Source organism: Pseudopipra pipra, chromosome 1 (genome assembly GCF_036250125.1).
Source record: "Pseudopipra pipra isolate bDixPip1 chromosome 1, bDixPip1.hap1, whole genome shotgun sequence".
NCBI lineage: Eukaryota > Metazoa > Chordata > Aves > Passeriformes > Pipridae > Pseudopipra > Pseudopipra pipra.
Window position 1 is genome coordinate 65,576,442 of NC_087549.1, and position 25,432 is coordinate 65,601,873.

The window sequence follows — 25,432 nt, forward strand, 5'->3', positions numbered from 1 at the left end:
AGAAAAATTAGACCTTGTATGTTCAAACATAAGAATTTGGTCCATTTTTACAGTAGCTGCTAGAAGTTTCACTTCCCACTTGTCAGTGAATCCCCAATGACTATTTTTATTGTTCATTAAATAGTTATTGACGAATGCAAGAGCTGAATACTTTTCTTCAATTGAAAGTATGTGAGAATATTTTTCTGTTTTCTTTCAGTTATACCAAGATTTTGCTAGTTTGCAAGCTGAATCAGTTCATTCCACACTAAACAGAGCAGCCAGTCTGCTTGCTTTGTTCAGTAAATCAACACTTTGTGGCTGGATTACCCTCTTGAAATGGGAAGAGTATCTAAGTGAAGGTGAGTTGTTTTCTCCAAAATAAAAGCCCTGCTCTGGAGCTAAGCACAAAAATATGGTCAGGTTGCAGATTATGCAACCAGAAGCCAGTTTCAGATCTAGGCTACACGAGTCTTTCCAGGCTGGTACAGCTCATTCTGCTTGCAGCTCTGCAAGTATCCAGATCCATAGATGGAGCAACTCAACTTGCCAGTCTCTTATCAAGATTGTCTCACAGGCCACACGAGTCTGTGTATGCAGTGAGGCTTGGCAGCACTTACACAGCATCAGTGCTGCCATGGCACCCACCACCATCGCCCCGGCCGCTGCTGTACTTCCAGTCAGGAATGTGCCTCATGCTGTACTTGAGCCCTTCTAGCAAAATGTTGAATTCCACACCTGCCACCTACAGCCAGACACTTAAACTCAGTTTTATCCATTCGTGGTGGCTGATCTTTTTATCAGCAGAAAAATCTGACAAAAATGTTTTTCTCATTAAATAATAACATCTTTAAATAGTTTAAATAATTACTCACATTCGAGTAACTTAAAAAATGGAAATTGGAATGGAAATTATTTTGATCATTCAAATTCTCTGGAACAGGTTGCTCAGAGAAGTTATGGATGCCCTATTCCTGAAACCATTCTAGGCCAGGCTGGAGGGGGTTTGGAGCAACCTGATCTAGTGGAAGGTGTTCCTGCCTGTGGCAGAGGGGTGGAAGTAAATGATTTTAAGGTCTCTTCCAAACCAAACCATTGATTGTATGATTCCATGAAATACACATGCAATGCCTCTTACTCTACTCTCTATTTAGAACAGATATACTACTCTAAAGATACATTCTATAGTAAATACACCTGAAGTATACCTATTTCTTGTAAGAGAGTGTTTCAATTATAATCAGTGTCAGGGTGTAAATTGGATCCATTCTTGTTTTAAAATGTGGGTATAGGGATTGCTGCAAGGGATTGCTGCAAATGTGTTGCCCATACACATGGACAGTTGGATGGAAAGGACCACCTGTGCAGAGGGGACATGTACACTGCCTGCTTCTGGCACTCAGCCCAGGTGCTCAACAGTGCCCTTTTCTCTCTCAGGTGGCCATATGAGGAGTGGGACTTCTCGCTGAGCTCCTCTGAGTCACATGGAAGTTAGAAGCTTGAAATAGTTGTAAGATAAGTGTGCCTGTGTGTGTGTGTTTGTGTGTGTACACGAACCAGAGTCACCCACCTTGATTGTGACAGATGAGGGCAAGAACCTTTGCACCATTTGGGTGCCATGGCTCTCCCATCAGCCTGGACCTCCCAGGCAAGTGGTGCACCCCTTGCTCAGGGATGCCAGAGAAGGCAGATTTTGCTGTTTCCTGAACTGCTGCTGCCCTATTGCAAGTTTACCTCTGCTGTCATCAGCAGAAGCATCACTATCTGCAGGGAACTTGAAAGTAATTTATAAAATACATAGAATTCTAAATAAATCAAGCTGTCATTCTCCTACTTAGAAATGTTTTTATTAAATATTTTAAACTTATGTATGAGACAAATAATATTGGTGGCCTTGTGCAACACAGTGGCATGTAAAACAAAAACAATTTAATGTGCAAGAGAATACAGTATTAAGTTACCCCTCATATTAGCCACCGACCAGAATGACTGCACATGAAAGAGTCACTTAGAGCATTTCAAGCACAGTGCTTCCCCAAGCAGAGGGGATGAAAGCCCATTTCAAACAATCTGGCTTCAAAACCAGAAGGAGGACAAACTATTTGGCCTGGTGACCCAATCACTTGCAAATGTCACCATTTGCTTCCAGGACATCAACTCTTTACAGTGCATTGCATTGCCAAGTAAATGTTTACCTGGAAACAACACAGTTACCCTTTCATGAAAACTCCCGATTCTTAAAAATTGTTTTTTTACTTTCCTCACTGTCAAAGCTTCCTTCCACACTTTAAAAAGTGGATTTATGATGAATACTTCAAGTTTCCATTAATGGAAGTCTCAGATGTAGCAATAAGGCCTGCACGGTCATTTTTTTTCTCACAGCGATTTCTGATGGCTTTGTAGATGGCAAAAGTAGGGATGGTCAAACTAGGCACTCCAGCAAGGACCACAATAACAGCATACACCCAAGGGGGATATTCGAGCTTCTTTGTTTTGGGGAACTCCTCCTGAAAGAGCAAACAATCAAGTTGTAGAAAGTTGTGAAGAGTAAATACCTGGGACATATTCAATAATTCACATTCAATAATTCAACGGAACAACAATGTAATTGGAACAGTAGCTGGCCACAATGGTGCAACAATTTGCCAATTCCACAGCAGCTTTCAGATCAAGGATTTCCAGTCTCAGCTGTTTTGGAATTATTTTTACCTAAAATTGACGGAAAGAAGATGACACGAAGGAAGCAAGTTTGATGGTCAAACAGCCTTTGAGTGGGAAGGCTGAAATCAAAGGGTGAAGGAGAGTTGAAACTTTATTAAGAAGGAAGTAAGGTTGTCAAGGAGGAGAGACGAAAGCATTCCCATTTCCCCATCTTCCTTTCTCTCCCTTTCTGTGTCTGCCCTAAGAAAATTAAAATTATCTTTACAAATTAAGTGTGTGGCATGACTGTTTCTGCTTTGAAGATGGTGACTAGTATAAGGTCATAGAACAGAAAGCAGAGCTAGACAGGCAGAGAAGAGGTGGGTTGACAGAGAAAATGATGGGACTCACATTTTTTCTAATACTCCTTTCTCTGTACCACATACAGCTTTTTGTTTTGCAAGGGGAGGAAAGGGAAAGTAGGTAACTTATTGCTGCAATCATAAGTTAAATCAAACCAAAACATTTGGAAGAGGAAAGGAGATATCTGAATATTAATATTAATTTCTTCTGTCAGTGATGAGTAACCAGCACTACTGCTGTTCTGTGATTTTAAATGCAAGCAGAAAGAAATGCAATATCAAAATGGCTTCAAAGATTTGGTCCTTTGTCAACATGGAAAGGTTGTGACATTTCCAGATCTTCTATAATCCCTACTGGGGAACCGATATCTGTTTCAGACCTGCATGAAAACTGGACTAGTGTTTTGGTTTTATCTGCTTTGGAAAAGCTATTCAGGTATCACTATATATCAGTTGCAGGCATTACAGCTGAATTTAGGACTTATTTTTCTAAGTGTTATTGTTTAATATTACTTTTTCTCATATTATGTTTCAATTAGAAAACTGTTTCAGGTGGGAGATGAATATATCTGACCATGACTTTTACATTAAAGAAGAATACATAATTATTAAAAACTATTTTGGTTTATATACTTACATAGTTAGGGTCCCAAACGCTGTAAAGCAGTTCTTTGCTGACATTCACCACAAGATAAAAGATGAAGATAACCAACATAATGAGAGGACTAATTAATCTCCAGGTAATCTGCCAGAAAATATTGGGCTTGTGTCCAGTCATGAACTCAATATCCCTGTTAAACCTAGAAACAAAAACAGGAAGTTCAGGAGTGTAAAAACTGGTGAGGATCAAAGAGTGCCTGCTCATAAACAGAAAAGCCCAAACTAACCCTAGCTGTGCTTCCCAGGACTTTGCTAATGTCAATATGAAACTGGAATTGTCAGCAACATCAGGAGTTAAATCTGAGTAGTTCAATTTAAGCACATATAATTACAAGTCAAGAAAATTATTTTGGGAAATGTACTATCTTCTAGAAGTCTGTGAGGCATATGCAAAATAGTTTCAACAGGTAAGAGTCAATACAGATGGACTTTCCCTAAAACATATTGTTTTATTGCTTCACAACTTCTTGGTACGCATCTCGTTGCTGTATAAATTAAAAGGAATGACACAATATTAAAAAAGAACAAAAGCATATTGCAGTAATTTTACTAATTAGATTCTGTACATAATATTAGCTTAATTTGGATTTCTACCAGTTTTTTCAGGTTGACTACTGAAACAATATTTAACTTTCCACATTATTAAGAACATCTAAAAATGTATTATTTGGACTATTCAAAGAATGTGCAGTGGACAATGGGGAAAAAATACTTCTATAAGAAGAAACAATCCCTGCGCATTGAGAGTGATACTGTCTGCATCAGTCCTGCACCAATTTGTGACAACACCTTGTGCACACACTTCTTAAAAAATAGTTAGTTTGGAAGTTTGGGGTTCTATTCTTAGTCCTCTTGTCTGGCTTTCCTGTGTATCTTGTGGGGATAAGCCTGAGGGGGCTATTCACTTGGTCCTTCAGCTATGAACAACACACTGAATTCAGCAAAGCCTCAAATAAATTTGTTTCATCTTTTCATCCCTAACTTCTTAGATCTAGGTGTCCTATAATGATATGGAGCCCCACATCCCGACTTCAGGGCATGTCCAGGTGTAGTTCCTGTGAGTGCCATGGATAACACACGTTATCCTTCAAGCAAGAGATCTATCTTTTTACCAGTGCCCCTTTCTCACAAAAAGGTCACAGAAACTCATCTGGAGCACTTCTGGGCAGCTCCAATAAGCTCTGTTCTCAAAGAGGGCTACAGTGATGTGTACTGGCCAGGAACACTAAAGTTTGGTGTGAAGCTCTGTTTTGAATGAACCCCCACCCCTTTTTAAAGTCAGCCCACATTTGTGTCCTGGGAATAGTTTTAATTTTACTTTGTAAAGTGTTCTGACATCTTAAAGGTAAGGAAAAGTGGTCAACATAGACTTTTCTGTCCTTAACAAATTAAAATAAGCCTTCTTTCTCAAGGATACTCTGTCTAATTTATCTAAGCTGATTCATGCCGACTCAGGTAATATAAATCTTTAAGTATGGGAAGACTGGCCACAAGGGCATTCACCCCATTGCCAGGAGCAGCAGCGGGGGGACCTAGCACAGGTTCAAGCAAATCCTATGGGTGATTGAATTCCCCGTGCTCTTTTTCATATTTCTTACACATTAATTACAAACATAAAGATGCTGAAATTTGATTTATTACATCTCTGGAAAGTTGAGAGGATAATTACTCACTGCTACAACTGATAAAGTACTGAGTCTGTCAGCTAAGAATGTATCTCAGTAGCCTTGGATTTGCATCCTGCTGTAAAACAGTATCTGCAGTCTGCCTTGGACAGTATCATTAAGCATTCGCTGTAAACACTCCTGGGATATACCTCTGTTTTAAACTTTGAGCTCAGTGCACTTGTACTTTGTTTCTGCTAACTAAATATTTAATATAATTATCCTGAAGAAGAGTTACTGTAAATATCACCATATTTAAAATGTAAGTGAGCTACAGCGGCTCTTATGTAACTTGCAAACACCTACATTCTGATGCCTACTTCAAATATAAATTATTTGCACTCATATTATTACACTCTAGCGCACTTATTAATGCCTAATATTTTCTTACAATATCTTAGTCATGTGTTTATTTGAGCTGGTTGTTAAAGAGCATTATTTATTATAATGTATTAATAAAGTGGAGAAGTTTCTGGTACAAATTCCTAATAAATATTTTTTTCTTTTTGTTGAGAACTATTTAACAAAGCTAAAACATATAAGAAAGCCTAAACTACAGTTGCATCATCTCAGTGATTTCTATAACAGAAATGCTATGCACGGAGATGCAGCAAGATTGTAGTTATGCAACTAATCACTTTATACACTGCTATCTAATAATGTTTAAGCTGTATTTCATACCTGTCTATTCCATAAATGTAGACGACTGCAAACATCTCACAAAATGCAATTATCAGCAAGGGAATAGAGCCAGCATAACCGTCAAATAGAGTCAGCCAGTAATTACCAGAATTCAGCACAAAAACAAAAGCTATCAAATAACACACCAAACAAATGAGACCTGTGGGGAAACAAACAAACAAACAAACAAAAAACAACAGGACACTTAGGCAAAGAAAGTAAAAGCAAAAAGAAAATAACAACAACAACAACAACAACAACAATAATAATAATAATAATAATGTATTTTCCCAGTAACTATAAAGCTTAATAAGTAATTCTTGCAGCCTGAAGGTCACCACTTTATTTTTTAATAGCACTCCGAGAAGGCCTGCTTCTATGCAGGCAAAATGGCAAAACTGTCCTAACATTGCACAGGTGGGAGGTGCTACAAACAGAAGGGGAGAAAGCTGAGGAGGGACAACAGGTCTTCTTCCTTCTTCTTGGTGGGACACTGTTGCTTTGAGAGAAAACCTGCCTGGGTGAAGGACTTGGGTCCTCCAGCTTCCCAATGGAGGAGATGGACGGTCATCATGAGCAAGCTGATGAGCAAGCCAAAGGGCGAAGAGCTGCCTGCAGGCTCAAAAGGAACCTCTCAGGAGCTGCCCCACTGGGGGACACGAGAAAGTCTTCAGTAGGTTGTCTGGGTGTCTTAGGACCATTCCAGATCAGAAAGTAGATGGGTGGTGAGTTGCTTTTTCAGCATAAAAGCTGTTTCCTGGGGAAGTCACTTGTCTTTAAAAGGCACTTACCAGTAACAACTTCCTTAGGCACTCTGGGGGGTATAATCTTAAGATCTTGTAAAGGTACAAGCACACCTTCTATATTTCCAAACATAGATGACAAACCCAAGCAGAAAAGCATGATGAAGAAGAGAATGGACCACAAAGGTGAGACGGGCATTTTGGTGATAGCTTCAGTGAAGACAATAAAGGCTAAGCCAGTTCCTTCAGCTCCCTGTGGAAGATTGAAGCTCCTTAACATCATGCAGCACTTAAATTTTTATTGACATTCATTAGACTTGATGTATGCTACACATACCATAGTACTTACGCTTTTTGTTTCCACAAAGACCTCCTAATGCAGGGATATATTTACTGTAATATAATACAAAATCTATTTAATATTCTTTTTTATGGAATTTCATGGACGTCTATTTTCATCTGTAACTCACCACCTTTTTAACCTCTCTCTGGGTGTCTCTTTCCCAGTCATCTTGTCCCACCACAGCTGTAACCAGCTAGTTTCAGAGAAAGACCTGCTGCTATTTTACCAGCTACCTGAGGCCAGCCTAGAACACTGTGACAGACCGTTGATACTTTTCAGGGGAATTAAATAGTTTATCTCTTCACAAGAAAAACGGGGCAAACAAAAGTAATTCTTCAGTCCAAGAGCATTCCAAGCCAACTGCAATCCATCGGTGGAAATATAAAAAAACCCAATAACCTCAGAAGAAAAAACATTTTGCAATTAAATAATTACTACACATTCATACCATATTTAAGGTATCAATATGAGCTGGGTGTTAAACTTACATCATTCAGGAAAGTTTCCAGATCACAGGTTTCAAACTTCAGGCTTGCAAAAGTTGCTGGATCAGTCATGTTACACAGCTGCTGCATTTGTTCAAAGTTATCTTGGGTTACATTACCTTCTGGCAAATCAAATGCATTCATCAGAGTAAGAATATTTCTGAAAAAGTGAAATGCAAGAAATTTGAAATTATTTATTTTTAAGCATCCTCATTTTCATCATCAAGCACGTTACTAAGAGCACATTATCAAGGTCAGATTTTGAAATTCCAGTAGATGTGCACATGCAAGTCTTTCTTTCTTCTTCCAAGGTAAGTCTGATGCTGTCTTTCATGGTAAAGATGATCACTAAATGGATGGACACTCTAAGAACCTGTGCAGGAATTAGGTGTCTATCTTTACATTGCAGACTGGGCACCAGTTCCCAGACTGGGCAGCTTCTGGGAATGTCTAAGTTGTCCGCAGTTATGAATCATGCACTTTTGCAGTTGAATGTGGAGGAGCTAGACTGGAACCCACATAGTCTCACAGTTCCAGTTAGAAAAGAGTCTGGTTGCCCTGGTAAAATGAGGTAATTCTGATGAGACCTACGCATTTAAGCTTTCCAGAGGAAACCTAAATACAGAGCTGGCACGGGCCCCAGGGAATATTTCATTCATGCCATATGTCAGCATGGGGAATAATGTCAATTACGGTTCCTTATGCAACATTTAAGTAGGAGATCAGGTGGCTCAAACAATTATCGCTTTCCAAGGGATTTATTCCATGATTCAAATTTTTTTAAGTAATGAGTAGTTCCAATACCATGTGGGTCAAGCCCTACAATTATTCAGAAATGATAAATCCATTATCATCAGGCTAACAGAGCTGACTCAGCCAAACAAACACCTGCATATTCTGTGGGGGCTTTTTCTAATAACTTACGTGTCAAAACAGTCATCATATCTTTCTGTGGCTCTGAATCCAATGATGGAGTATATGACAGTTGCTGCATAGATGGAAGTGAAACCGTTGATCACTGAGACAATCACAGCATCTTTCTCACAGTTATTGCTGCAATTCAAAGAAAAAAACCCAATGGATTTCAAACACATTCCCAAAACAAATACTAAAACTGGCTACTAAGACTAAGAAAAGAGTAGCCTACAGATGCACAGGTACATCAGTGTACCTTCTAAGAGCAGACAAGTACTGGTGTTAAAGATAGATTTAGTAAATTAAAAATTGGTGTCTTAAACAATTTAATAGCTATGGCTTTGGTTGTTTGGGGGTTTTTTGGTGGTTTTTTACCCTTCAAATAATCCTATTCATAAGGAATAACTGCCTGAGTTGTTTTCATATCTGAGTCACAGGAAGTAAAGTATGAGGGGCAAAAGAATATGTCTCCTCCTTTTCAAACTTGGCATGCATGTGTGCAGACACATATTGCCATGGGCTGTATCTACATTGCTAGTGTATTCTGCTGCAAGGTGAAAGACTTGGATTTGAATTAGATAACCAAAAAGGAAAAGTGAATGAAAGTTTCCATAGCACTTAGATATGGTGAAATTGCAGTAGCCAAGAGCACTTGGGACAGTATTGTTTGACTGTTGAACAAAAGATGGTTCAAAATATCCTGAAGTTTTGGAAACACAGTGGAACTATACACTGATAAGGTTGGACAGAAAAGCTGTCTGTAGAAACTTCTCTGCTGCAGGCACTTCTTGCCAGCATGTCTGTGCTAAGACAGAAAAATTGCAGAGCCAGAAACAGACTTTCATCTGAGGGACAAGATAAAACATCAACATTAAGTTAGTTTATGGTTTTATGAGAAGACTGTAAAACTGTAGATACTTTATTCCTTCTGGACAAAATAGGACTATTGAAATTAACTTGATGTTGTCTTAGTTAATTTTCTGAACACCTTCAAGGTGTTCAGGACAAGCCTGTCCAGCCAAGACGTGTCACAGTGTGTCCTTTACCCGTTTATAGCATTTCAAATAGGTTTTTACCAGGTGTAGGGTATTGAATGAAAATTTCCTGCTGTAGTCTCATGTCTATTTTTGAATTGTAACATGAGATTCTCAGTGATAGGCTTGATAAAAGCATTTCTTCCTTTTAGAGAAAATAAGATTCTCAAGCTCCTTCTCATTATGAATTAGTGAATCCTTGATGGCATCAAAACCTTTTAGTATTTTCTGAGATTTTTATACTCCCAAACCATCCACAGGCAGAGTCACTGACACTTGGTCCAGCTGGTGCTGGACTGCAAGTGGCCCAACACCACAGTGTAACACTGTGAAATTTGCATGTTTTGGGGGTTTTTTCCCCTTACATTTCCTTGGGAGTATAATGACTTTCTGCAGTTTCCTCCTTAAGTCATGAATGATTGAGCATTGAAGGAGGATGGCCAGGTGCCACAGCCCTCTGTGTTGGAAAAGCAGGAGGACATTGTTCCTTTCCTTTGTGCCTTTTTGGAAAGATGAAGAACACTCTCAGTCCTGCTCCCCATGGTTGTGGGACACTGACTTGGACCTGAAGCAGGGCTTCATGCCTTGCACCGAGACTTGCAGGCACCAAAAATTCCAGATGATCTTTTCAAAAATATCTGAAATCAAGAGTGGAGGGAGGGAACTACTTTGGTAGCTGAAATTCTGGTGTGGCGTAATTGAACCCAAGCTAAAACTGAAACACGGATTTCTGAAAGCATGACCAAACCAGATACCCAAAACATAATTCAGAGACATTTATCAAAAACATTAGGTTTAGAGAATGTCACACAGTTTGCCTTTCAAGAGGACAGACAGTGCTGAAGGAATGGCAGGCACCAAGAAGCATTGGTGGCTTCTCCAGTATTTTGTGAGACAGAGTGTAGAGTATAGCACTGCATCATACTTTGCAGGATGGGTCAGTCCCTGGATGATGGGAGTTCACACTACCTGGCTTCACTAATCATATATAAAGGCACTGAATTTGAATTTTGAAACTAGATATATCTTCTCATCTCAAAGCTAAGGATTTAAACTGTTCTGTGTGAATTGCTTTGAAATGTGTGTACTATCATCCTACTCTGACAGCACTGAGACCAAGGTCATCACCATGCACTAAGCATTCCCACAGAGGAAACTTCTGCTCATCAGCTGGGGGTGGATAGTCAGTCCCCTTCTTTCTATCCTGCACCACTATATCTTTCTATAGGAAGTCAGTCAGCACTGAGACCTAAAATCTTGTCTCAGAAAAGTTAGGATCAGTCAGAGGAGATACATCTTACACATCTGAGGGGATGTTGTCCCAGTTCCAAGTAGCATAACAATAGGGCAAAAGTAGAGATGTTTCATTTGGAAGAATGAAATATTCATATAAAATTTGGCTTTTGCCTGGCTACTTACTGAACAGAGTTGTAACTGGAGAATGAAATGAGGCCTCCAAATGCCAGGGAGAAAGAATAAAACACCTGAGCACCTGCATCCAACCATGTCAGTGGGTTCGCCAGCTCAGTAACCTGAAGCATCAGACATACAGCTTTAAGCATATCCAACACTGCTATTTAAACAAGTATGAGACATTCAAAACAATCATTAAAACAAGAAATCATTAAAACATGCAAAACTCACTGGATTTCAACAGATATGTCAATACTTTTGTCAAACTTACCTTTTTCTTCCAAAAGAAAAACCTATCTGTAGTTTTTATACAAGTATTTTGAAAATTGATTAAAAAATTACTTTGCATAGCTGACAGCTGCCATGTCTGTTTTCAGAGAAGGTGTTTAACATTTAGCACTAATAATGATCATTCAGAGGTCTGCTCATGGAAAATGAAATCCCTTTTAATTTTGTTCAAAAACTGTTGTATAGTTAAACCATTCTCTTTGGTCTTTTGTCCATGTAGCCATTAGAGTAGTTCTACTCCCAAATACATGATTTATGCTTTAATTTTAGACTTGTTCGTAATTAGAATACAGGAAAAGAAATCAAGTTACATAATGGTAACCCAGTTTCTCTGTGATGATCCTTCAATTTTTTATAACAGATTTTGATGGAGGATGGAGAGTGAGAAAGATAGAGAGAAAATGTCTGTGTATATGTACACTTGTTCCATCCAATCCAAAGGGTTCACCTCCCAGAATCAAGATTTTCAAGGCGTCTCAGGGATAGTTGAAAAAGCACCAGTGGAGAGAACTAATTTTCAATTGGTTGTTAATTACAGAGAGAACTACATCATGTTTCACTGACAGGAGAACCACGCAGTGACTTACATTAGGGGTGAAGAGATACACTATTCCATTGGTTGATCCTTTCAACGTCAAGCCACGGATTAGGAAAATGGTAAGCACAACGTATGGAAGAGTTGACGTTATATACACAGCCTATACAAAAAGAATGTAAATAAAACACTCAAATAAAACAGAACATTTGAATAAAAATTGCATTGCAGGGAAGAGAAGAGGAGAGTAAACAAGGTATGGTGATTAGCAATAAGGGCAAGTTTCAAGTGAGTCACAATTAGCATACTACAGGAAATGTTCAAGTGAAACCGTATGTGTGGTATATTTTGACAACAAACATTTTTGCAGCAATAGTGTTCTATTTAAGACAAGTTGTCTTTGCTGAAATTCAACTCAGATCATTCAAAAGCAGCATCAAAAATAATCTACACTCTGAGACCAGATTGCAAGAATGCAAGGATGGACTCTCTGGGCAGCAGAACATCGGTCACTCTTTCAAGGAGATAATATTTACGAGTAGCACAAACCCAAATAAATCTGTATATGTACATTTTGAAGAGAATGGCATAACAAAAAGAGAGTCCCTTGGTCCTGCATTAAAGATTAATATTAATGTTAAGGTGATAATACCTAAAGAATGTTTTACTAAGACCTGTAAGGACAAGGAAGACAAACTGCTCACATAAATCAATCAGATTTCATTTCATTCATCTTCCTTCTTCAAAAAGCAGTCCCAGTGATGACACACAAAGTTTTAGATATGCTTTTACTCAAGAAACAGTTTCTACAGTATTATTAGGTCTGTATAAATAAGGAATCACAACAGCATGATTAATATCATCTCATAAAAGACCTCCAAAATAACTTACCTTTCCTGTTGTTTCGATGCCTCTGATTGTGCACACATACAGTACACCCCATGCACACGTCAAACATAGCAAAAGCCACCACTGTATACTGCCAGAATCCTCAATGGAAGTGGAGATATTTAATGTTTCTCTGTACCAGAAGTAATCTACAGGAGAGCTCTTGGCACACTCTTCTACATAATCTGTAACAACAAAATGGTCATCATTCTGTATGTCTTTTATTTACTTGGAAATAAGCAAGCTAAACAATAAATATCAGTGATCTAAATTGTACCACCTAATGCCAACTAATTTGTTATTGGCAGATTTCAGTTTTTTAGAGGCTGGTTTCATGGTAAAATGAGAGATTCAAAACAGAATTGTTTAACAGGGATTTTAATAAGGCAGCTTTTCCTCTCCCACACCTCCTTTCCCTCCCATACCTCCTTCAGGTCATCAATATTTTGTCTTTCTGTTTTGTGGGACATCCTTTCAGGTCTTGTTAGCTCAAGTTGGATTCTCAGCTCCCTGCAGTGTGCTGACCTGTGCAATATTCTGCCCTGGTCTTCCCTTAAATGAGGATTTTCATACTTATTCTGGGAGGAGAGGAGCAAAGTGCTCTGAACAGCTGTTCACTGACCCACTGGAAAAACCTGCTTCATACAGTTTCATGCAGGGCTGACTATGGAAAACCAAGCAGTCTCCACAGAGCATATTGAGGGATACAGGTGTTTCATACGAATTATGCAACTCCTTTTTTTCTTTCCTTTTCAGTATGCTAATGAAGGGCTGTTGGTGAAGAGATGAACGAAACATATTGCCTAAATCTGGAAAATCATAGAATCATAGAATCAGCTGGGTTGGAAGGGACCTCCGAGACCATCAAGTCCAATCTTTGATCCACTACCACTGCGGTTGCTAGACCATGGCACTAAGTGCCACATCCAGTCTTATCTTAAAAATCTGAATGTTTATGTTAGACTTCCACTTTGTGAATATTCTGTGTATGAATATATCTGTCACAATCAACCATGCAGCTTCATATAAAAAGTCAAAGTTTGCCTGAAAGATTAAGAGTTGATCTCATTTTATGCAATGTGAATTTTTACAAAACACAAGCATTAAAATACCACAATGTGCCTAACGGGACTGCCATGCCTTACTGCTGTTTTACAGAAAGAGGTTAAATTAGGGTAATTGTTAGAAACAGAACTATGTGCTGTGCAACAAAATACAATATTTCATAAAATATACCTGTTCTGTTTTCATTGAGAGGACAGTTATTCCAAGGCAGAGGGTCTTGGAAGGAGTTGAAGAAATACCACATCACACAGGCAATAATAGTATTATAATATAAACCCACCAGGAAGGATACAAACATTGATGCTATGCCTGAAAAAAATAAAATCAGAATACAATGTAAATTTCAACAGTCTTGTCTTCAACACATATCAAAGTATATGGTATAAGCCTCAACCATTCCCTCCTCCCCTCTTCACCCTAATTCTATGATTTATAGCCTTTCCCCTCTCCTCTCTTTGTTTTGGGTGTAGGTTTAATCACTGTGAATTTGTTACCTAAAGTTTGGACAAATGAGTCCTATGCAGATGTATATCCTAAAACTGCTCTGAGACTGAAAGTGACTCCCACTTAGGACTCAACACTGTGAGCAGACTGACTATCTACAGACACCACGCAGTCCTGTTCACAGTCTTGCCAGCTGATATTGAAGGAGTTTGGAATGCTGGGTACATGTAAAGCTCAGCTGACTTGGGATTTTGCCTAAATGAGACCAGATAGTCTTCTTCTTCCACAGTGTCACTGCAGAGTTCAGCAGAGGGAGTGTTGTATAGGATGGATGGCTGCCAGGACGAACAGTCTGTGACAAGGTGCAGGTATCTCTCCTTCTCCACTTGTTCCCAAGTAATCAGCCTCTGGTGACTTTTCTGGCAGACAGTAAATGCTAATGATTAGCTCCTAAGAACTCTTAGGTTCTAAAGAAACTTGAAAAATTCCAGATGCAATGAATAATTTTCTTTTGTAACTGATTTACAAATGCAGGGGGTGACGAAACAATACTAACTGTCTGTGTTTCTTCCCTTTCAAGCGTGTGGTTGAGGTTGGCAGGGATCTCTGGAGGTCATGTGGTGCAATCCTCTGCTCAAGGAGGGCCACATAGAGCTGGTTGCCCAGGACCATGTCCAGGCAGACTTCTAATATCTCTGAGGTTGGAGACCCCACAACATCCCTGGGCAACCTGTGCCAGTGTTTTTGCATTCTCACAGTGTTTCCTGATGTTCATGTGGCACCTTCTGTGTTTTCTGTGTAATGAGGTGTCTGTAGAGTTTCTTATGTTGTGTGCATAATGCTGCTTCTACTACAGTACCATACTCAGAAGTCTGGTACAGATGTGAAGAAGTATTTTCTGCAAAATACTACTTCTGTGGCTTCTAGTACCTCTCAGAATCAAGAAGGTAACATTAGATGGAGCTGAGGTCCACCAGATAAATATTAAACTATTATTTATCCACAGAACAGCTACAGAATAGTTTTTGGCACACTTAAAGATTCATCCTAATGGCAAAACAGCCAATATCAATAACACAGAAAATATCTCTGAGGCCTGAAACGGGTCTGAAATTAAAGTCATGTTTTAACTGGGCCTGTGGTACTTAGGAATGTGGACACAAAACTGTCATAGTTGTTCATCATGATTAGTTTGACCTATCAATGAAGAGTTAGCAAGAAGGAAAAAGTAATAGATCTTGGAATCTCTCATGGCATGCCAGAATAAAATCTTGAAGATTTGCTCCACAGATGATAATTTCAGAGATTTGTGCTTTCTCAGGTGGCTTTTTGTATCCTCGTCAGACTTACCAACTCCTTTCAGGGTAGGGTGGATAGAGCTCCATACGCCCACACTGCCTTTCCTCAGCCTTTGACCAATGGCAAACTCAAGATGAAGCAGGGGGATACCCTCCAGGACTAGCAAAATCAGGAAAGGGATCATGAAGGCTCCTGGAATGGATAAGAAAACTAATGATCAGTGAAGTGCTACAACAAAACACAAACATCAGGTTTGTGAGATGTTGACATAGTAAGTGAGTTGTAAGCATCATTGTGGAAACCCTTCTCTGTTTTCTGAGCAATGTTTCTGCCTGATTGCCCAAGCAGGGGACTTAATTACATATGTGGATTCAGGTAGGAAGTTTTATTCTTCCCAGAGGACAAACATAAACAGAAATTATATAGTCTCAAGGCTAAACTTTGAAAAAGTTTATTGTAAGTGGAGGAAAGGTAATTACTTTCCTGGAATGACCTCCTTTTTTTTCTTTTCCCTGCAAAATTGCCTTTATGTTTGATTAGAAGAGATCTAAGTACAGGGTTCAAACATTGTTGATTATGAGAAAGCTGTTTACTATAGGGCAAGTACTTTAAATAACTTTTTCCTGAGCAAGGATAAAGCAGAGACAACATAGAACACCATACTGGACTACCAAAGTGCAGAATCAAATGCTTGAATATAGCTATTAATAGAACTATGTATTGCATACGTATTATATATAGCTAATAATAGAATTATGGTTATCTGTCATTGCAAAATGTCTTTAATTTCACAATTTAAATAGGAGTAAAAAATTTAAATGCATTAAAGAAATCGCAGACCAGTGTGTGAATGGTTCAGGTCTGGGAATTTGCTGACTTCTTCCTCATATATGCTATGAAAATCAAATAGCAATTTAAAGAGGAAATTTGGAGTATGAAAACCATGCCAGAAGCTGAAATCTACTTCCTGATGATTCCAGGGTAGCAGGAAAGCTGGGAAGCTATTAGCACACAGCACACCTTTTTCACTTTTTTATGTCTGTGCAAGGACCGTCATGGAGTCCCTTCATCTGACTGCTCTGTCATAGATATGTTATGCTTGAAGACTTCTTCTATAAAGGTACCTTTGTAAGTATCTTGAGGCCTCAGGAAATGCCCTAAGGCTGACAGAGCACTTTTGGCACGTCCACGGCAGAGGGTAGTTCAATTCTGAGAGTCTTGCAGTGAATTTTACCCACTGTGCTGTTGACAGGAAGAGTTATGGTGTAGGGACTGTGCTGTTGCTGAACCTTGCTGTCTTGGAGAATAAGCCATGATGTCTACCCAGACTGCTAGAACTGTGTGAGTGGAGGTGTACTTTGCAGTTAAGGTTTGCAAGAAAGTCTCGAGCGTGAGAAAAATGAAGCCCAAATCAGAATATCAATCTGCCTGCTGTCTACTGAAAGCAAAAAGTTCAGACTACCTTTGAATGCTTTCTAATACTGCATTGGAAATGGCCTGATCTTCTCCCCCTTCTGCTAACAGAGATAGCAGCTATCAAAACATATTTTCTTTGAAAGGTATGATAAGAAACAAGTGGTTGTAGCTTGAATAGAATACAAAGGTTGTGTATTTCCTTACTCAACAAGATCTTTCACTAGGGAGATAATTTCTAATCAAGTCCTTAAGTGATTTTACTGTGACCTGATTAAAACAAAAAGTGACATCTCTCCATGAGAAGCACGTTAGCAGAACTAACTGAAAATCCATTCTTAAGTTTCAAGAGATTATTTGAAATTACTGGAAGTTGAGTTTCAAAGGGTGACAAGGACTTATCCTTAGTGCAAATAAGGAGTATTTGAATAAGGTAGCTGTACAGATCCATCTTCTGGACTTAACTCTTACTATTGCCAAAGAAGGGTTTCACCAGAGAGAAGCAAAACTGTGGTATGGCAGAGACCTATATGGCATCCAAAAGGGCAGGTAAAAGGAAAAGATCCAGATGAAGTAGCCATACAAACTCTTTAGCGAGTCTTTTAGAGAGAGAATGCTCTGGAACTTAAAAATGCTGGTATAAACACAATGATCATGTCCTTCTCTCATCTTACCCTCAGGAGAGCTCCTGGTCAGAGTGTGACAGGAAGGAAACTGTGTGCCAGCCTGACATGGGGTTGGAGAACATGACATATTTATGGCTGCCTGTAGTTCCTCACATGGACAAGTAACTTTGTCTTTGGAAAAGGCCAGACATTCTGTGTATGGAGGTTGTCCTACCAACCTTCCCATGTAGGAAAGAAGCCATCAGGATTCAAGGGGGTGAAACACAACAGTGAGGGGGCACTCATTGCATACCCTGCAAAAATCCTAATTTCTATGAAAGTAAGAATAAAACAGTTAGGAGAAGTGTTATTCACAGAAAGAGGGTACAGTATTAGTAGCGAATGAACTATTTGAAGCCAAATCTACATGCACTGCTTATCCAACCAGGTGAAGAGGGGCCCTTAGGTACATACCAGAGCACGTTTCAGCACAGCTAAGCTAGTCCATAGAGACAAAACAGGACAAACCTTTAGAAACTGAAAGGACAGAGTGAGTCAGTTCCTTGCAGTGACTGAGTGTGACACAGTTTCAGTGAGATCCAGAACCTCTGCCAACACTGGGGAAGACCTTTGCATTGTCAACAATGGTGCCAGGGCAGAGGCAGATGAAGAGTCTATCACCATTTCTGGCATAGCTGCCTTTCAGCCACCAGTCAACAAAGTAATGAGAGAGGGCTGCCCTGTTACATCTGACATTAGTAGCTCCTGCTATCTATAATTTTGTAGAAGTCCCTGGAGTGGTGGGAAGAGAGAGGGAAGAACCTTGTTTTGGAAGTGAACTTAGTCCCTCAAAAACTGGAATATGCCCTATATGTTTCACAGGTTTGTGACATGAAAATACGTAGTCAGAAAGACACGAGTCAGAAAACGATTGCTTTAGCACTGACACCATTTGTAACAATATCTGAGCTAAGACCACAGTGCTAAATTTGAATTTGAAACTAGGAGAGTTCAGTTTCCTCAGAACTAGGGTGGATCACCATAATTCATTCTTTCTGGCATTACAAAACAGCCACTTTTCTCCAAGGTGAAACAGTACCAGCCTGAGGCTCCTAGATTTATCATGTAGCTGCTCCACATTAATGTAAGGCTTTTGTTCTTGCAAAGGCTATGAAAAGGGAATGTAGCTGAGATGTGAAAAGTGGGGAAGAAAACAAATAGAATACTGTTCTCCTTGGAGGTGACGTCTACATATTCCTTTTCCTGAAGTGGCAGACTGACACAGAAGAAAGAGAGGAATAGTCAGCAAAGTTTAGCAAACATCTCTCCAAATAACAATTCATAATGAGTTCCTCAGTCTGACTAACAAAAAGTATGTCCCAAGTCAGTTATTCTTCTGGCTTTCCTCTGAAACCTTTTCAGTTAGTCTATATTTTTACAATAATATCTAGTTTTTAATGCATGCAAGATGAACTACACTGATTTTAAAAACTGATAAACTTTTGGTAAGAAGGGGTTTTTTTTTGTTGCTAAACGACATACTTTATAGAAGTCTGAGAATATTATGTCTGTACAGCTACCTTTGGCAAGCGGCTTCAATAAAAAATATCTTTTCTAGTGCATCAGTGATTGATCATTCAACCTGATGTGTGGCATGTGCCACAAAGGGCTCAGCATTTTGAGTAGCATTTTATGTATTCAAAACTGCTGATTTTGATTAGCAAACATTGAAAATGCCAATGAAAGACAAGTAAGTAACTATCATTACTTGAATTCCATAGGAGTAGAAAGCAAAAAGTGCAGTTGGCTGATTTCATTATAATAGTGGCCACTTGATACTGTGTTATTGTTTTTAGCAGACTTTATTGAAGTACCCAAAAAATTTAGACTTTGCAATAATGATTGTTTCAAAAAGTCTGGTATAGACAACATCAAGAAGATACCCCGTGGAGCAGGTGGGTCTCTGTCCACCCCTTTTGTTATCACAGACATGAAGTACATGGTGTGTGTATAGACCTGCAGTGCAGAAGCTATATCCATACACAAACAGATACAACAAAAGTATTTCTGGCTTGAACCATGTATATTATGGTAGCTCTGACAAGGTAAAAATCCATGGTGTGCCATGTCAGAACTGGACAAATTACTAAAACTACTGGTATTTAGCTGCAGGAATATCGTTATATTTTCAAGAGAAACAAAATGACAGTTCTCAATTATATATGACATTTTTTTCCTTTTCTTGGCTTCTTCTCTTTCTAGGGTTCAATTCTAACAGCCAGCTCAGAAATCCATCTCTGCTGTGTTTTCCCTTTCTCTCAATTTCTCTCCAATCTTTCCAAAAGAAGCTGTAATGGAAAAAAATAATAATAATTTGACTCTGCAAAGCTGCTATATCGCATCATAGAATCACTAAGGTTGGAAAAGACCTCTAAGATCATCGAATCTGACAATAACCACAGTGTTCACCACTAAACCATGTCCCCAGTGCCACATCCACATGACTTTAGAACACTTGCAGGTTCATATGGGACATAAGAAATAAACCAATACTTTTGAAGCTGTCATAGTGTTATGAACCTAACAAACAAACAAATGATCTGAAAATAGATGCTGTATAGCTGTATATAAATAATGATTAATATTTCAGTCTAAAAACCTTATAGTTGAGATATTAGATTCTCATCCTGTTTCAGTACTGTATTTCGGAACACATAATATTTGGTTTGAGCGTCCATATTGCTGTTACTCTCTCTTTAATCTAAGAGCTTCTAATGTGAAATTGAAAAAGCTATTATTGCTTGCACATAATTCCTCGTGAAGGGAAGGCAGGCAGACTTCAGATAAAGGTGTTTTACTATATTATCATATTCTTAGACCTCAACTGTAATGAGGGTACCAGTGAGGGACTGCTAATGTCGTTACTGTCACTTCATTCAGTGTGGCACACACAGAGATAAGAAAGTTCTCTATCATGCAGAAGCAAGGTTTCCATATGCAAGCTGTAGACTTAGAGACATTTTTTTTTAAATCAATGATTTAAACATTAAATATGTATCTTCTTTTATATTATGGTCATAAAGGATGAAACAAAATGCTCAACAGCTGATTAAATGACATATTGCTCAATAAAGATTGAACAAAAGCTATGTGCAATGTCAGAGACAGCTATTAAATGAAAGGAAATTAAAATCTCATTAAGCTGGTAAAAGCACTGAGGCAAACACCATACATTTTACATTGTGTGCATATCGAACTCTAGTTCTCCTTAGGTAATGACGTATTTGACAGCTTTCAAGCCATTAAAGGATAAAATGTGCTTTGCTCTACTAAATTTCACTGGAGTAAATATTCCATTTAAAAAACCACAAACTCAAAATCTATGACAACAAAAGTAAGTAAATTATGTAAACACCATTTCTTTTTTTATATTTGGGTATCACAGTGTTAAAACACTATCACATTATTGTGTTTAGGAAGAAGCAGCTCTTAAATGATTCTATATTCAAGTTCAAACATCTGAAAATAAGAGTTACTTATAAACTCAGTGCTCCTAACTATCTTCACTACAGATAATTTTCAGGGAAAAAAATCCACCTTCTTTGAAGTCCAAGTATCACAAGGGTAAATTTTATACTTCACTGTGGTCCAATTATGTTTCATAAGGTATATAAACTTTGCAAACACCAGTTCACAAAGTGGACATCCAGCCTCATTTGGGAGTGTCCTTGGCTGAAATACTATCTACATCATTGCTACCAGACCTCACTCATGCTAAATGATCCAAGTGTTCATCCATACAACTCATATTCAAAAAGAAAGAAGATAGCAAAGTAAATCCTTAGAAATTAGAAACAATTTTCAGGAGATAGTCTTGCAACCTTGATTCAGCATGTACCTAGTATCTGACCATGTGATCACACAGGACTTTTTCTCATCCTCTGCAGATATTTACTGCATGGAAAATAGCTTTTTTTTTTAAATCTCTTGATACACAGCCATAATCCATGATCATGCCAGGAACATAATCCCCATTTCCAGTGACAGAGCAGCATCAGGAATTCCTGCTGCTCTGCACTCAGGATTCAGTGAAAACATATCTTGAAGACACAAAGTGTGAAGTCATACACCATCCAGGATAAAGGCACTAGACCTGCTGGGGGAAAACAGAGCTTCCACAGTGAACTCATGAGTGTGGTGTATTCTTTCTAAAGGATAACTTGGAAGAAGGTACGTAACGTTGCAGTTTCCCCCCACTCTGTTACAGAGGCAAATCTGTGCCCCTGAGTGGGCCACACAAATGCAAAGATGAATAAATTATCTTGACCACCATGTTGAGGGGCAAAGACTAAGGCAAAACTCGTATAAAATATCTAGGAAATACATGTTTCCAACTGGAGTTACGTGAAGCCAGGTAGAGGGAACACAAGAGAGGTAGGATGTCATACAAATTTACTTCCACAAGCATCCAATTCTGGAGTGGTTTTATGGTGTCACATGTTCAAATTCAAAGCCATCCATCCAAACATCAGCAAGAGTCTTTTTTATTTTTTTCCTGATCAAAGGGAGAAGCTTGAGAGCAGACACTGTAATGAGAGGATGACAGTGGTGGCAGGAGTTGGACTTAGACCTACCAGAAGAGTCTGAGACACACTGTACAGCAGAGAAGGAGAAGGGATTGCACAATAGCTCTCCATCCTCACATATGATAACATTAAGGAATCCTTTCTAAGAAGTTACAGGAAGGAATTCCTGATAACTCTTGTGTATTGATATGAGCCATGGCATTTCGTGCTATGCAGAAGAATTGATAAATAAGGTAGCAATTCTGGCTAGAAGGACACACATCTGTGTATTAGCTCTAAGTGCAGACCCAGCTACATAATTTCTTTGTTATTGCTCCCTTTCAAATTCTGCCTAAAATTTGAGTGAGGGAGTCCCAGGGAAACAAAAAACCCAGGGATAACTGTTGTTAGTGTTCCTGAGAAAGGACAAGCAATAGGATGATGAGAAAGGAAAATAATTGCTGTCAAAGGACAAATTAAAACAGAGTACTGAAACACACACATAAGCAATTCATAAATCTTCACCGACGTCAGTCAGAAAACCATGATCCATACCAAGTTCTTTGCATTTGTTGGATGTTTGCTTTTTAGCTGCATTTCACATGACTAGACCACAAGGGAAAGAAATACCAAAAAGCAGGAAAGTGCCTATAAGTCTACCGTGGAAAACAGAGCGTCTCCACTTTTTGGAAACTCTAAACCCCAGCCCATGTTAGAAAAATCTTAATGTTAAAAGCATCTACTCTTGCAACGGAGACACTGGTCATTACATGTCCCTGACTTTGTAGGAGCAACTTCCCACAGAACTCTCATTTGTCCCTACTCTAATTAGGAAGAGCAATTTTTAAACAACTCACCTTGTACATTTAATGAAAATTACTTTGAAATACTGTTCCTTAAGCCATTTTTTTCTTTCAAGATCAAACATTACAAAGGAACAAAGTTTTTTTTTACACACATCCCAAACTGAAATGCAGACAATAGCTAGATAGCAGAGAGAAAAGACTGTAGGAAAATGAGAAATTTATGTTGTCGTATAATATTTAAGCAATGGTTCAGCTCAAAATCATCTTTTAAAACAAACAGCAAAACAGTGAAACAAAATTTTTAATATGGTCATTCAGACCTAACCTGAACCCTAAGGAGTCCCAGTAAATAACACATATTTGGATTTTAAATGACTTAGTTACAGCAACTTCTAAAAACATATTCTCAATGTTAACTACTTTCATGCTGTTACTCCTAGCACAAATTACACCCACACTGACCCTACAGGTGATACACAGATCAGTCCAAACCCAATGAAAACCCTATGATGAAAACATCAGTGGGGATCATGATCAGAATCATAGTGCCAATTAGTTAATTAATATTTTAAAATACACTCTATATATGTACATAAAGTAACACTGGTTTTAGACTGAGAAAATATACTATGTACATAACAGTGCAAGATCCATTTGTTCAATCCTGTGTCCTGAAGCAAAAAACAGACCCTTCCTTTTCTTCCATCACTAACATGACTTCTGTGGATGTTCATTACCTGTGAAAGGACCTTTTCCATTGTACAGTCTTCTAGAGAGAACATCACTGTCTTATAGGAACTGACCAGTTCTAAATATATTCTATTATTGGTTTCCCAAAAGAGAGATTAAACCTGGTTTATACCCAAAGTTACTTAAGATATTAAAGACATACCTCCTCCATGGCTCTGACAGAGATACGGGAACCTCCACACATTTCCTAAGCCCACACAAAACCCTATGCATGTCAGCATATACTGAGCCTTGTTATCCCATTTTGGTCTGGAGTCTGCCTCTTGTTTCTCAAGGACCTCAAGTTCAGCATGAGAAGGTATCCTGTCCTCCAGGCCAGGATTGGGCAACTTTAGCTTTACCATATTTTAAATTTCCTGACTGAAAACACTGCCACAGTGAGGAACAATGAAACAGGCAGCTAGTCAGAAACCTGCTCAAAAAGAGACCATCTATTTGCTGTCTTCAGCTATATATAGTGAACCTTTGGCACTAGATTTGTAAGTGCAGGCTTGTGGTAAAAAGAAGCGTCAGCAAATCATTCGATTGACCAAGTCAGCTCTGACACTTATTAATGCTTTATCTGTCAAGGTTTTATGGAACAGCCTGTTCATCTAGTAGAAAACATGGATTTCAGCTAATGTAATTCAGGAGATAATTTGGCTATAAACTGTAATCGCCTATAAGGATATATAACATCCCTTGCCACTCCCTTGTTTAAACTCACTGAAATACATACATAGCCCTAGCAAATAAGAAGTAATAAGGTGCCAGTGGTCTAAGACCAAATATAGAAACTTGGTATCATTTCTTATCAGGAAGATAAACTGCTTGTGACTCACCATCACGATCAGTTTCTCATAGCGTTCACTTACAAAATCGTATGTTTCATGTTCCTCTGTAACAGACCTGAATGTTCTGACCAAAAGGATGGGAAATGAAAGGGATTATAAAATCTGATCTTTAAAGTCATAAGCATAATCTGCTTACACTAATGCCTTTAATCGTTACAAGGTCTGAAGAACAGAGTGTCTTTTTTATAAATGGTCTTGAAATCAAAGGTCCCTTCACCTTTTAAATGACCGTAGATACACTGGTCCAAAATAAAAAAGAGACACTGGTTAACAAATATCACAGATACTAGCCACATACTCATTATTTCAGCACAATGATAAAAGAATTGCCATTTGTACCTCAGTGTTATCAAAAGATAAGTACTTGCCACTGAAAACTATTCATAAAATCTAACACTATATTTATCATAAGAGTTTTTTTCAGCTAAGCCCTACAGGCTCATTACATACAATTATACAGGATCGTCAAAATAAAGAACTAGAAAAGATCTTCTAATTCCATCCTGTGGCAAAGGAGGTGAACACATCACAGCATCCCTTTGCAACCTTATCATGTGGATTCAAAGTTGATTCCAAAGGCTGTTCATTATCTTTTGAATAGAAAAGTTACAAAAAAAGTCTTCATCCTTCACATGGATGACTGTATACAGTAGCCTAGATGAATTTTCCCTGTAATAGGTATTAATATTTCCCTAATTTAATCTGAAATATCTCTCAGTCTGCCTAGTGATAGCACTTGCCTTTTTCATGACCCTGTCAGGTCTGTGGATGAGCTGTTTCCTGATTAACCACTGGATCATCAATTTTCTTCTCCTTTGGTGATTTCAACTACAGATTTCCTAGCTTGCAGAAGAACAACTTCTTTCAAGCTGCCAAAAGCATATGTTCAATTTCACTCACTTTCTGCTACTCCAGTGCATTGAGCTGCTCAGTTCTTCCTGAATTGATACTTTTTCAGCATTCACAATACTTCTGAGATTCTGTCATGAGTATTTCATTAACATGCTGCTATTTTTGTCCTT

The 25,432-nt window shown here is 38.5% G+C and overlaps 1 protein-coding gene across 1 annotated transcript; it reads right to left on the reverse strand.

Annotated features, from left to right (window-relative positions):
- Positions 1–1,804: 1,804 nt before the first annotated feature.
- Positions 1,805–24,093, reverse strand: LOC135416422 (sodium-dependent neutral amino acid transporter B(0)AT1-like). The gene is made up of 12 exons (XM_064659562.1): positions 23,720–24,093; positions 15,490–15,630; positions 13,867–14,004; positions 12,634–12,815; positions 11,795–11,905; positions 10,926–11,038; positions 8,482–8,610; positions 7,561–7,717; positions 6,778–6,982; positions 5,987–6,146; positions 3,619–3,781; positions 1,805–2,486 (listed from the first exon to the last, which is right to left on the reverse strand). Exons 1-12 carry the CDS (start codon positions 23,919–23,921, stop codon positions 2,280–2,282), a joined length of 1,908 nt encoding a protein of 635 aa, XP_064515632.1. The 5' UTR covers positions 23,922–24,093; the 3' UTR covers positions 1,805–2,279.
- Positions 24,094–25,432: the final 1,339 nt, after the last annotated feature.

Coding starts and splice junctions, on each gene's coding strand:
- LOC135416422 (XM_064659562.1), bottom strand. CDS start 23,921: ATGGTAAAGCTAAAGTTGCCCAATCCTGGCCTGGAGGACAGGATACCT. Junction 14,005..15,489: donor CCCTACCCTGAAAGGAGTTG/GTAAGTCTGACG, acceptor TATTTTTTTCAG/GCATAGCATCAATGTTTGTA. Junction 2,487..3,618: donor GCGTTTGGGACCCTAACTAT/GTAAGTATATAA, acceptor TTGCTCTTTCAG/GAGGAGTTCCCCAAAACAAA.